Genomic DNA, 13664 nt, shown 5'->3' with positions numbered 1-13664 from the left:
TTTACCAAAAAAGTTCTATGGTTCACAAAAAAATTTTGTTCAATGGAAAAAAGAGGTTGGTAATGTAGGAATCCCACTGTGTCGCATGCCCTTAATGAAAAACTCTTAAATTCAACAGAAATGAAGGATTTTTACTAAGATAGATTTTTGAATCAACACAAAATTCCAATCAAACTGCAGAATTTGGAAGCAAAAGATGCATTTTTAACCAAGAAGATTAATTTTTTACAAAAACGACGAATTTGTTATTAAAATAAAAAGTAATTTTTAACAAAAAATAAAAAATTTAGATTTTGCAGTTGAAAAAATCAATTAAAAAAAGTTAATTTTTAACCAAAAATAAATTAGTTTGACTTTAAACCAAATACTTGAATTTTCAAATAAAAAAATTAATTATCAACAACAGCAAAAAAGAAATTTCAGCAAAATAGTTACATTTGCAACCAAAGATATGATTTCTCAATTCAAATAAATCTTCAAACCCCCCAAAAAATGAATTCTTAACAAAATAGTGTAACTTGCAAGAAATTAGTTGAATTATCTACCAAAAAAGATTAATTCCTCAATAGTCCGCGCATTTTTTTCCAGTATTTCAGTAGACACCCAGGATTATATCAATTAAAAATATTTATTTAAATCAGGTTAGTGAATGGTACAGCGCTCGATGGGATTGTCGATCTTCCTACGAATTGTCGGTGACTTTACTTGGAGAACACGATAAAGTTTTAGATTCATTTGAATTCAAAGAGGATATTGACCTTAATGAGTGGCGTCAGGTGAGCACAATACATCTCCTTTCATTAAATTATTCTTACTTATTGTATAAAATACCCGGAAAAAAAGTTGAAACAGAAATATAACATTTTAACGCTACTGTGGACGTGCGGTCTAACAGACCGCATGAGCACAGCTAAAACTAAAGCTGCTAACAACGGCATCCTCGAGGAAGTTTTCTGCAGAGGAACTCACATTTCAGATGCATGGTGCGGTCTACGAGACCGCACGGATTTTCGTCCTTACTAATTTGTCACTGTTTGTTTAAATACGGGATAACCGGAAGGTTCGTGTATGACATCTTGTATTTGAAATACCTTGCAAAATAATTGAAACAGAAATAACAAATTTTAACGCTACCGTGGACGTGCGGTATGAATGTCCGCATGAGCACAACTAAAAATAAAGCTACTAAAAACGGAAGTTTTAAGTAAGTTCTGGGGGGGGGGCATACTTCAGAATCATGGTGCGGTCTAATAGACCGCACGGCCATTTTTCTATGCTAATTTGTCACTTATAATATTGTAACGCTAACGTGGACGTGCGGTCTAACGGACCGCATGAGCACAACTATAACTATTGCTACTAAAAACGGCAGCACCGAGGAAGTTGCGGGCCGAGGGACGAACATATCAGAAGCATGGTGCGGTCTGTGAGACCGCATGGCCATTCAAGTTTTAAAAATTTTTTACAATTTGTTTTCAGGTAAGCCATAAATTCCAAAAATACGGAAAAGGTGTCAGGAAAGTTACCTTTTGGCATCAAGGAAAAGATAGACAATTTTGGGCCGGACATTATGGAAGCAAAATGGCAGGTGCCTGTGTCAAAGTAGAAATACCATTCCAAGAAAAAAAATCGATTCGGAAATAGTTTCTCTTGGCAGGGATGTAAAATGATGTACATTTTATATTTATTGATACGAGCGTGATGTGTGTATTATAATTATTGTACATATAATACTGACTTTTCTTCACTGTTATACGATTCCTGGGCCTTTTTCTCAGTACTATTTTTATTGTGAAATTTACTTAATTATGGCCCATGTAGTTAACAGGTATTTCACATTTAAAAAAATATAAATTTTATTCAGAACCTTCAATATTAATTTAAGTTTTTTTTATAGGTTTCCAAAAACAAACCCATAAGTGAAAAATTGGGTTTTGCGCGTTTTTGGCGCGAATTATGATTTTTTCCGTTTTTTCAAAACATAAATTATTTATAATACATAGAATGCTACTTTTTACTAATAAATAGATGTTTATATGAATTTATAAATTGTTTAAAATAAATTTTTTCAGAATAATGATAGAAAGTTGCAGTGATTTTACAAAATATTCAACTTTTTGTTCACTTTTTATTTAGAATGATGTAATATTTAACTCAAGTTAACAAACATAATTATTTAAACTATTTTAAATAATTTTCTCCTTGAAGAATATTAGAAAGTTACGTTTTTTTTCTAAAATTTTCATTTTTTCGTCCTTTTTTTACGTAAAGTGTGATAATAATTGATCAAATTTAACAAAATTAATTGTTTAAACAGATTATTATTATTTTTTAATAATATTATCTTTGAATAATCCTAGAAAATTGCGGGATTTTCTGAAATTTTTTTCAACTTTTCAGTTAAATTTATACAATAATTAATTAAATCTAACAGTATACATTATTTAAACAATTTAGAATTATTTATAATAATTTTTTTTAAAAGCTACAAATTTGAATTTCTTCTGAAATATTCAACTTTTTGTCCACTTTTCACTTAGAGTGATGTAATAATTAATTTAAGTGCACAAACATATTTGTTCAAACTATTCGTTATTATTTTTAGTAATATTCTATTCGAAAAATGTTATAAAATTTCAGGTTTTTTTCTAAAAAAATTTAACTTTTTGTTACCTTCTCACTTAGAGTATGATAATAATTAATCAAATTATAACCAACCTAATTGTTTAAACAAATTATTATTTTTCCAAATAGTGTTCTCTTTCAATAATGCTAGAAAGTGCGAAACTTATATTGAACTTTTTAGTTAGATTTATGCAATAATTAATTAAATCTAAATAAATTTTTTGAACAATTTGTCATTATTTATAATAATTTTCTCTGAAAATAATACTAGAAATGTACCATTTTTCTGAAATATTTAACTTTTTGTCCACTTTTGATTTAGAGTAACGTAATATTTTATTCTAGTTAACAAACAAAATTTTTTTAAACTATTTATAATTATTTTTATTAATATTTTCTTTGAATAATGTTAGAAAGTTGCATTTTTGTCTAAAATGTTTTACTTTTTTCCACTTTTTACTTAGAGTGTTATAATAATTAATCAAATTTACCGATCGTAACTGTTTAAACAAATTATTATTATTTTTAATAATATTCTCTTTGAATAATGTTGGAAAGTTCGGTTTTTTTCTGAAATTTCAAACTTTTTATCTACTTTTTAGGCAGTGAGATAATAATTCTTGCAAATTAAGAATTATAATTATTTAAAAATATACGATGCATATCGAAAATTTAAAAAATATAATAATAAATTATTATATTTTTTACTCATTTGTTTATAATTATAACGTCAAAGCAAACTTAAAAATGACAAAAAAAAACCTTAAATTTTTAGCAATTTTGTAAGAGAAGATGGTCATGAATAATAATATAATTTTTTATTATTACCTTAATTTATTTTAAAAAATTGACCAAAAGTCTAAATTTTCTGAAAAAACTGCATCTTTCTAAAAATTTCAAACAAAAAAGAGTCGAATTTTAAATAGAAAACAATTAAATGCAACAAAGATGAATTTTTTACAAAAAGGATAAATTTTCAACCAAATAGTTTAATATTCAACTAAAAAATTACTTTTCAACTAAAGTTATGAATCTTGAACTGCAATAGTTGATTTTTTAAACAAAATATTAATTTTCTATCAAAACAAGACGAATTTTCAACAAAATACATTACCTTAAATTAAATTATCGGACATTATACTGGATTAATTAAATTTTTAGTTAAAAAAACGCTTTTTGAACTATCAAAAAAACTAATATTGACCATTCTGAATAAAATGTACAAACAAATATTTGTTTAAATACCATTATTATAAAAAAGTATTTATTTTGTTGTGTATTCAAACAAATTTGGAGGCTGGTTTTGGATGTCTATTTTAACTTTTTTCATATTCTTTAAAATAGTATTTAATATTAAAATTCTATTCAGTACATATGGTGGTCCAGATTTTTCTCTGATAAATTTTTTATTCGTGCTGCAAATTAATATTAAAATACCAGCATCTTGTAACAATTATAATCCAGACACTTTTATAAATAGAATAAAACAATACAATTTCAAACTGAAATTTATTTATTTCAACAATAAAAGATGAATTTTTAAATAAAAGGTTGCCTTTTTAACGAAACAATTTAATTTTCGTGCAGGAAGATAACTTTCAAGAAAATAGTTAAATTATTGACCAAATTAATTTTTAATCAAAAATGGAGTAGTTAAATTTGCAGAAGAAAAAAATTAATTTTCAAAGAAAAAATGAATTTTCATCAAAATTCTTAACCGAAAATATTAACAATTTTATACAATTTACAATAATCAATTTAAAAATACTTAAAATTGTAATAATTTAACTTTTTATTTGAAAAGTGTACATTAAAAATAATTTCTTGAGCAAATTTTAATAATTCGGAATTAAAATTGCTAGGAATTATATAATTTATTCTTTAAATTAGATAATTGAAAATGATAACTTCAATTTATATTTTTTAAACCGAAATCTTTAAATATCTCGATTTAAAAAAGTTGAAAATTTTGCAGATTATCAGCATTTAATTATAAATTTATTCATTAAATTAATTAATTTTTAAAAGAATTTGATTTTTTAATTCAAACGGCCACCTTGAAATTCTGAATAAAGTCGTCAGTCCAGGTTAAATTTACTTTGTCAATTATTTAAAAAGCTATTGCAAAAATATTGCAAATCGTAATGTTTTTTTTTTCAATTTATTAAAGAGAAAAAAATGTTAACCACAAATTCGTAAAGTTATCAATACAAAATTAAATAACTGACAGGGAAAAATAGCAAATTGACTAAGAGGAAACTGGGAATAACTTTTTATATCTAATAATGAAAAGTATATAATATATATTTGTCAAAGTTACTAAAAATATATGCCTATTTAAAAAAATGTTGTGTTCAATCATATTTTATATTATATTCACTTTATCATTAAAAAAATTAAACTAAGATATGTCTTATCAGAGTGAACTATTTGTTTTTATATTATCTTATTGTTGTAATAAACACGCATTTTATTTTGTAAGAACTTGTTTTAATTTTTTCCCCGTCATAAATATTTATCCCAATTTTTCAATTTAACAATCAGCATATATACGTGACTGTTTATAAAAATAATTATTATAATTTATAGTTTTTGAAAGTAAAAAGTTAGTTTCCAAATATATTCTAAAGAATTTTTTTGATGGAGATATTAGAAAATTAAGGAAACAATTTTTTTATAACACAAAATAGTTCATTTTAACACAAAAAGTTCATTTTTCATCACAAAAAAAGATTTTGTAGTCAAGAAAGAAAACAAATTTCGCCCAAATGTTAATTTGAGTGGAAAAATAATTTTTAATAAAAAATAAAAATTTTGAACACCTATTTCTTTTTTAAGCTTACCTGTTAAAAAAACTTCTTAAATTCTTAAGTATTTTTTTAACTGTCTTGAATTATTCCTAAAATTGAGAAAAATCTTCTAAACATGGAAAATTTGACCTTAAATCTTCCAAATTTTTTCTTTGACTTTTAGAAATCATTTGAAATGCATTTATATATTTTTTTAAGTTATTTAAAAAATAATTTTTCAAAATTAAAAATAATCAACATGTTTTCCAGGAATCTTAAACCTTATGAATATATTATTATTATTCTGATAACAAAAATTTACTCTGAAGAACTTAAAAAATAGCGTTTAAATCGTTCACATTCTGTTTTAAAAACTTTAATATTTTATTTTGAAATATTTAAAAATCTACTTTTTGTTTAAAGTTCTTTGCAATATTTTTAAATTAAAAATATTTTCTGAATTTTTTAAAAACTTCTAAATTATATCTTTTTAAATTATTGGAATTTTGCCTTTAATTTTTTTTCTAAATTCTGCAACATTAAAAGAATTTCCTCACAATCATTCAGATGTTTTTTGTACAATATTGAGAATATTTTGGTTTGTTTTGAAATAATTCTAAATATTGTCTGAAAAAAATTTTTAATTAAATTTTTTTTTAATTTTAAGATATTCAACAAAAATTAATGTATCAAAATAAAAAAATCACCAAAAATTTCTCTAGGAATCTTACAAAAATCTTTGGTAGAAACCTTACAAAAGACTTAAAAAGCTTCACAATTTTATTCCGCAAACTTCAATAATATTCATTCTGCTTAAAATTCTTGTGAATCTTTTGGGATTGAAAATTATTTTTAACTCTGTGTCAACAATTTTCGAAATTTTTCGAAATGTTTTAAATCATTTTAAACCATTTCCTTTAAATTAATTTTTTTAAACAAAATGTGTCAAATTTTCTGTGGAAGATTTCCACAATTTTGAAATTGTAATGAAATTTCTAAATTATTGAAAAAATATTTATAGTGCATGTAGAAATTTTTTAAGAAATGTGATATATTTTTTTTTTTACTTCTATTTGGCAGTTTATCCGCATTTTACGGCTTAGTCCTATTTTGTCAAAATCTTTAAAAAAGTTATCTAACAGAATAATTTTTTCAAAAGTTATCGTGCTCACAAACAGACAGACCGACAGCCAGACACATTGCGGACCTTTTTACCCACGCCCACGCAGCGGGCAGATTTTTTTTTACTGTTGATGATGTTTTTCATGAATAAAGCCAAAACTACGCATCATATCAACAAGTGATTTGTAACAAATTTGTATATTTTTTCCAAATGCACAATTTTTGTTTACTCGTCTTTGACCATATTTAGTATAGTTTGGCCAAAAACATGCAATTTTTGGATTTTTCAAGAAAATTCAAAAAGTTGTTCTGACAATCTTGTAAGGCATTCAAAAAGCAACATTTTTCTTATCTTGACTTTTTTTATATCGTGCGTTATCTAGCTTAAAATCTTCATTTTCGTGTGTTTGTTGGAATTTTGTGAATGCTATAGCTCTAGTAATTGTTGTTTTTATGAAAAAAATCATGACGATAAATTGTTTGACTTTTTGAATTTTATCAATAAGCTGGCTAAAGAGCTTGACTTATAGTTTAGGACACTAAACGAGTTTACCAAAACTGGGGGGGGGGGGGAGGTCAAATTTTACACAAATCTAATACCTTCTCTGATGAGAATGTAAAAAGTAAAAAATATGTACAAGAAATAGAAAACCCGATTACACGAGGGAGCCTTTTTTATAAGAACATACACATAAATTACTAAAATGTAAGAAACCTAAATGCTATAAAGTTTTCTTTTAAAGATGATATAACTTATTCAAATTATTTGTATGCACTGTCAAAAAGTCAAAGTTTTCAAGTATAATTCTTGTTTAATTATTTCATTCTACCGAAAAAGAAATTTGCTTCAAAAATATCTTCTATACCTTCTTCTAAAACTCTTCCGTTTAAAATATCGCGCGCGCATGTACGTTGTGCGCGCGCATGTTTTCTCAGATGAGCGGGTTACTGCAAGCGTCTTTGTTGCAAGTCCTGTCAGTGCGCTGAGTGTTTTTGGTTCGTGCGTCAGTCGATTGCGGTTATATTGTGAGTTATTGTGGTTGTTGTTTACGCTTCCATCGAAGCAGCTTAAAATCATCCAGAAAAAGTGTGCCTGTCGTCGAAGATATTATATCTTTGCTGTCGTAGGTACAAGGTGAAAAAAATTTCCGGTAATTTTGCCACTTTCAGAGTAGTTCCGATTTTTACCTACTCCCAAAGTAGCGTTTTCACTGACAATAACGAATATTCACATACGGTATGGAATTCATCTTTTAGGTTATGTAAGTTTCCAGACAGATTCTGTAGAATTTCTAGGTATTAATGTTAGGTGATTGTATTCTAACCAGAAATATTCGTGTTTGTATTTAACATGGTAACTTTAGCATCTAGGTGAGAAATATGAAAAATGGTTATTTGACTAGAAATTGTTAATTTCCCGTTCAAATGAGGAATAAAGCAGAAAGCAGTTTTTTAACTAAAAAATTCTTTCTTAATACGTTTGATCAATTTTGTAAATAAATTGTTCCATAATTTATACCGTTCTGAAACACTCTTCTACAAATGATTGTAATTTCACAACCTTTTTCGTTATTCTCCGCAACTTTGAAACTGTAGAATTACTTGTACTTATACTTCGTAAAGTTTTTTAGTGGTAAAGTTACAATGTTGGTTGGAACTTTTGACGTGCAAGTGGCCAAGTGACCCTATAATTAGAGTAGTAAAATTACACCAAGTTTTTGTTGGCAATTTTACCATTCTAAGTGGTACCATTTTTTTACAGTGTATCTAATCAGATTCCATATTTATCGCTATATATCGCTAACACGCCATGTGGCGCATATGCGACTCAATTGTTGACAAATATGTCTCTAACCTTGCCCTTACGACGTGATGATTGATCAGCACGTCACGCCGCCTGCATCGTGCGGGCTCCATGCGGTCATTTTGCTATCTGGGGAAGCGATGATGTAGTGTGAGGAGAGGCAGCGAAATTGTAGTACGAAGGAGGTGGAGGTTTTCATTTTCAATAGGGTACTGCACATTCTAAAATATTTTTTTCATGCGCTGATTATAATTGTAGTACTTTTTTTTAATATCACGCAGATATTGAGAAAATAATACAAAGAATATGATGGGACTGGAATATGATAAAGGAAATAAACAAATTTTTCAGGAGCGTGTACCGTATGATATTCCACGCTCACTACAAGACCCTGGCGAAATGCATGCTAGTGTGCAAACGCTGGAATGACTTGATTCACATTATCTGCAAGGAGAGCAGTTCTTTTGAAGGAAATTTGATTAAAAATCATTCCGGAAGTGATGGTCTTGAGGAACATTGGAAGATTTCAAGAAATGGTGGCAACAAGTGGGCAGTTGAAAATTGGCCCGTGGGTGCTCCACCATTGTCGGAAACAGCCATTGTTCGCAGACAGCAAAACTTGTTTCGTAACTTCATATCACGATTGTAGTAAAAGTCTTAACTGTGGATCTTCTTGCTGAAGGACTGACTTCACAAATTTTGGATAAGCTTCAACTGCCCATAATGGTGAGTTTGCTTTTTCTAATTTATCTCTTTAGGGGGTCCTTTAGTGCAGAAGGCTGGAAATAAGAGTGAGTTTATTGAATGATTTGAAAGACAAGTCAAACAATAAACCGTTTAGATACTTTCATGGTTTTTTAGCACAAAAGAAGCTCGGGAACGCAAAAAAAAACTCTAGGAGACTATTATGGAGATCGAACACTAGTTTTAAAGCAGAATTAAATAAATTTTTTTACCCTTTACATAAAAAGGACCACCTTAAGTTAAGGACAGATCAAGGGAAACCTGAAGGAGTCAGGGGATTTTCGACTAAATGAAGTTGAAGTTAATTTAATTATTTTGTTTACGATTCAAAGAATTGACCGCTGCGCTTTCACATTCTCATTGTGCGCTGCGCGTGCGGCGCTTTGGGCCAAATTTGGACGCACAGGTACGCTCTCGCGCTCGCTTTCGTACGTTTAATGCTTACATTTTAAATATATTTTTCAAATATCATAAATATTAAAACTTAAGTTTAAAACAGTGATTTAAACTTCTGAGGAATTACAGCCATAAATTGTAATTGCAATTTTTTTCGATTTGTTTTAAAAAATAGTTCTCAAAGCACCTACGGCTTTGACGATTACATTCTCTTTACAAAAATCGCGCTCGACAATTTATGTCCAATTGAAAAAATTCAGCAAAATAATTTGTAAATCTGGTCCAATTCTATTAAAAACAACACTTTAAACTTACGAATCTCTTAGAAACAAAAATTGCATATTTTTTTGAATGATTTAACTTCGGGAACTTTTGTCTAATTAAGAAATTTCATGAGAATAGTTTCGAAAAACATTTATTTTATATCTAGTCGAAATTTGTATTAATATTTCTTAACCTATTAAAAAAAATTTTCTGTTTTTTTTTTGAAAATTTCCAAAACAAATATTTCTTAAACCTGTACAATTTTTTTTCTTTAAATTTTGAAATAACTTTTTTAATTTTTGTCTAATCATAAATTTAACTAAGATAGTTTCTAAATATATTTGATAGCTAGTGAAGAATTTAAATGCAATTTCCTAATCTATCAGAATTTTTTTTCTATTGTTTTGAACTTTTCAAAATTTTGAAATGTATATAACTTTTCTAATTTTCATTAAAATTAAAATATTATTTGTATAATTTACAAGGGTTCTATACGTCTATAAGAAACTTTGACAAAAATTTATAAAATTTGAAGAAAATTTTTTTTCAAATTGTGAAAATGCTATACATTGTTTTATTTTTTTCGGAAATATCTGACACCGACAAAATTTTATGATTTTGATATTATGTGTGTGCCGAAATGTAAAGATCCGTTAAAAACCAGAGATCAAAAATTTGGACGATTACATTATACTGTCATGAATGAGAATGTAAAAATATGAAATAATTGAATGGATCCATACTATGACAAATGTTACCTAGAAAAATTTTGAAATGCCTGAAAGAAACCTGGAATTATCAGGGAATTTTTCCTTAGAATTTGAATAGACACCCAGAATCATATTAATTAAAAATATTTATTTCAAACAGGTTAGTGCTCCTTGGGATTGTCGATCTTTCTACAAATTATCGGTGACATTACTTGATGAACACGATAAATGTTTAGATTCATTTGAATTCTAAGAGGATGTTGACCTGAGTGAGTGGCGTCAGGTAAGCACAATTCTTCTACTTTCATTAAATTACAGTGCCGCGGGGAGAGACCTAAATTTAAAAAGCATGATGCGGTCTGTAAGACCGCACGGCCATAATTCCATACTAATTTGTTACTTATTGTTCAAATACGGAATAATTGGGACGTGTGTGTGTGCAATCTTGCATTTGAAATACCTTGTAAAAGAATTTAAACAAATATAAAATTGTGAAGCTACTGTGGACGTGCGGTTTAATGAACCGCATGAGCACAACTAAAGCTACTAATAACGACAGCCTCGAGGAAGGACCGGGGACCTTTTCTGTTATATTCATACAATAATCAATGAAATCTAACAGAATAAATGTTGTAAACAATTTATTATTTTTTATAATAATTTTCTCTTAAAATATTGCTAGAAACGTGCAGTTTTTTCTAAAATATTCAATTTTTTGTCCACTTTTGATTTAGAGCAATGTAATAATTAATTCAATTTAACAAAAAGATTTGTTTACACTAGTCATTATTATTTTTGATAATATTTTATTCGAAAAATGTTATAAAATTTCTGTTTTTTTTTACATTTTTAACTTTCTATCCACTTTTTAGGTAGTGATATAATCATTTTTTTAAATTAGCAGTTGTAATTGTTTAAAAATGTACGATGCATATCGAAAAATTGTAGAATATATTATTAAATTATTCTATTTTGCACTTATTATTTGTTTATAACTAAAACGCTAAAGCAAGCTTAAAAATTACTGGGTGGTTTTCAGCTTTCAGCTGAATGCTCGTTTCCTTACAAACCTCCGAATTACCTCGAGCTATTTCATTCTTTGGTCCACCTTAAATAAGGATGACCAATTAATCAAATGTTCATTGATAAGAGAGAAGATTCTATAGGTCTTAAATAATATTTAGTTACTACAGAGTTCTTTTGTGTAGAGAGTAGACAATTCGGCCTCTCGTTCCCCGAACCTAAAGTATCTCTTGCTTCTGTTGGCACCCTGTATGGGTACCCACAGGGGGTGGATGGTGCTGAATATGGCTCTGCAGGCTGAGATCGCCAGGTCAACATATCTGGGTCGCGTTGTCCCTTTGTTGCAGGTGTTCTCGACTCGGGCTTACACACAGAAGCTCTTCTTGATAGATTTTATATTTATATGGTTAACGGACTAGAGCTGTTGGACCGGAGTTTAGGTTATCGGAGATTTTTTTGTTACAATCTAAATTGTCTGAGACTGGATTGAGATTGGACTAAAAACTGAGAGTGAAGTACAATCAACTAAACTCACTAAACTAAATTGTTTTCTGCTTCCAAATCTGCTGTATTCATGCACAAGATCCCTTCTCAGATTCCCGTAGGGGTGAGTGATTTTAGAAGTAAGGATTCCTCTTGGTTCCAATGATTGTTGATAAACAATTAGGTAAAACAGTGGTGAGAGCCTCATTATCCAATGAGCGTTGAGAATTATGTATATGCCCATATATGGAAAGTGTCGTAGTAACCATAATGCCTTATATCTCCTCCTAAGTACTAAGGGGGTAATTAGTGAGATAGCCAATCAGTGATTAGGAATCGTGATGTCCCAAAATATGGAGAATAGTGCAGTTACCAAAATATATTGTATTCCTTCCTAGATGTCAAAGGGTAAGATATTATAATGCATAGAAGATCATTAGGTTTGCGTGTGTTCTTTTGGTTGTGTGCAAAAGGCTCACCCTCCTATAGCTGTCATCTTCATTAAGATGTTTATTGCTTTTAGATTTAAGATGCTGGTGTCCATCATATAAATAAGTAGGTCAAAATGTTTAAATGATTTAGATGAGTAGTGTAGGCACCAGCATTTTGTAAACGTATGGTATTGAAAATGCAGCTGTCTTCTCTGGTTTCCTTGTTAATTAATTTATTGCTTTTTAATTAACGTGTTCCTATTTTTGTGCAAAAGATTATGCGTAGATTTTCTTGGGTTTTTGGGTCGTTCCTTAGGCTGTTGGTTCGACCCTTACACTGTTGCGTTGTTCCTTATGAATCTGATCTTCACGATTGATTTTAACAATGCTAGGTTTGTTTACAATATGATTTTGAGAACAATAATTGGATATTTAATATAATCATTTAACTTGTTGATTTATTATTGAATATAAATGTTATGTAATTATAATCTATTGATTAGAACTAGTTATTATTATTAAAAATCGCGGGACGTGATACCTCCCCCCCTTAAGTTTGAACGTGGGAATGCAATGACCATGATAAAACTCATTTATTACAATTTGTGTAGTCGAACTTTGGGTTCGGTTGTCATCATAGAGTATCTTGAATTCAGGAACGCATGCTTTTGAGAAAGAGGAAAAGATGAAATGGCTTTTTTATATACATTGCTTAAGGTCTTTTCTCCTAACTCTAAATAGATCGTGAATATATTTTCAAACATTTTGTTGATAATATAAAGAAAGAATATGTATATGGAATTAATCTATGTAATTTTGATTTCTTCTTGGGCCGCGACAATTCATTGCCCTATGTTCTTTTTTATAACATTTTTTGCAGGCGTTAGTACATTTATAAAGTTTAGTCTTTTCGAGTTGTATTTCTGGGAATCGCTCTATATTATTATTATTATCTGCTTCTCCTTCATTTTCCGACCAACACGATGCATCATTCACGTGACTTTCGAATTCACGTGAAGGTCTGGGAGTGTTTTGGTTATATCTAGAGTAACCAAGATACCACAGAACACTGGCAATGTGAGCGCAACATCCTACCACTCTTCCACCACTTTTGCACTGACAGTACCAACCACTTATCGGATTTGGTCCAGGATTAGTTTCTATCCATAATTTATACACTTTAGAAGATGTATGCCGAGACTGGATTTGTACTCTTAGAATGCCTTCCTCCTGTTTGTGGACAAGAAGGGAGTACATTCCATCATCAGATAAA

At 28.7% G+C, this 13664-nt stretch overlaps 1 protein-coding gene and 1 long non-coding RNA gene across 3 annotated transcripts in view; one reads left to right on the top strand and one right to left on the bottom strand.

The window, feature by feature from the left end:
* Window positions 1-8304: 8304 nt before the first annotated feature.
* LOC117173955 lies at window positions 8305-10717 on the top strand. Of its 2 annotated transcripts, none has more exons than XR_004467217.1 (3): window positions 8305-8549; window positions 8692-9066; window positions 10615-10717. It is a non-coding gene; the product is annotated as an uncharacterized LOC117173955 (long non-coding RNA). The 2 variants fall into 2 exon arrangements; XR_004467216.1 differs by lacking the exon at window positions 10615-10717 and adding an exon at window positions 9202-9402.
* Window positions 10718-11449: 732 nt separating this feature from the next.
* The window catches only part of LOC117177188 (F-box only protein 6-like), a 19566-nt gene continuing 17351 nt past the window's right edge, over window positions 11450-13664 (bottom strand). Inside the window, exons 3-4 of the mRNA XM_033367716.1 lie at window positions 11672-11840; window positions 11450-11562 (exon numbers count right to left, since the gene is read on the bottom strand). Of these exons, the coding sequence (XP_033223607.1) occupies window positions 11450-11562; window positions 11672-11840 (282 nt within the window). The remainder of the gene's footprint in view (window positions 11563-11671; window positions 11841-13664) is intronic.

This window comes from Belonocnema kinseyi, chromosome 1, assembly GCF_010883055.1.
Source record: "Belonocnema kinseyi isolate 2016_QV_RU_SX_M_011 chromosome 1, B_treatae_v1, whole genome shotgun sequence".
NCBI classification, from domain to species: domain Eukaryota; kingdom Metazoa; phylum Arthropoda; class Insecta; order Hymenoptera; family Cynipidae; genus Belonocnema; species Belonocnema kinseyi.
The sequence above is the reverse complement of the archived record's forward strand: the minus strand, read 5'-3'. Positions and strand labels throughout refer to the sequence as shown.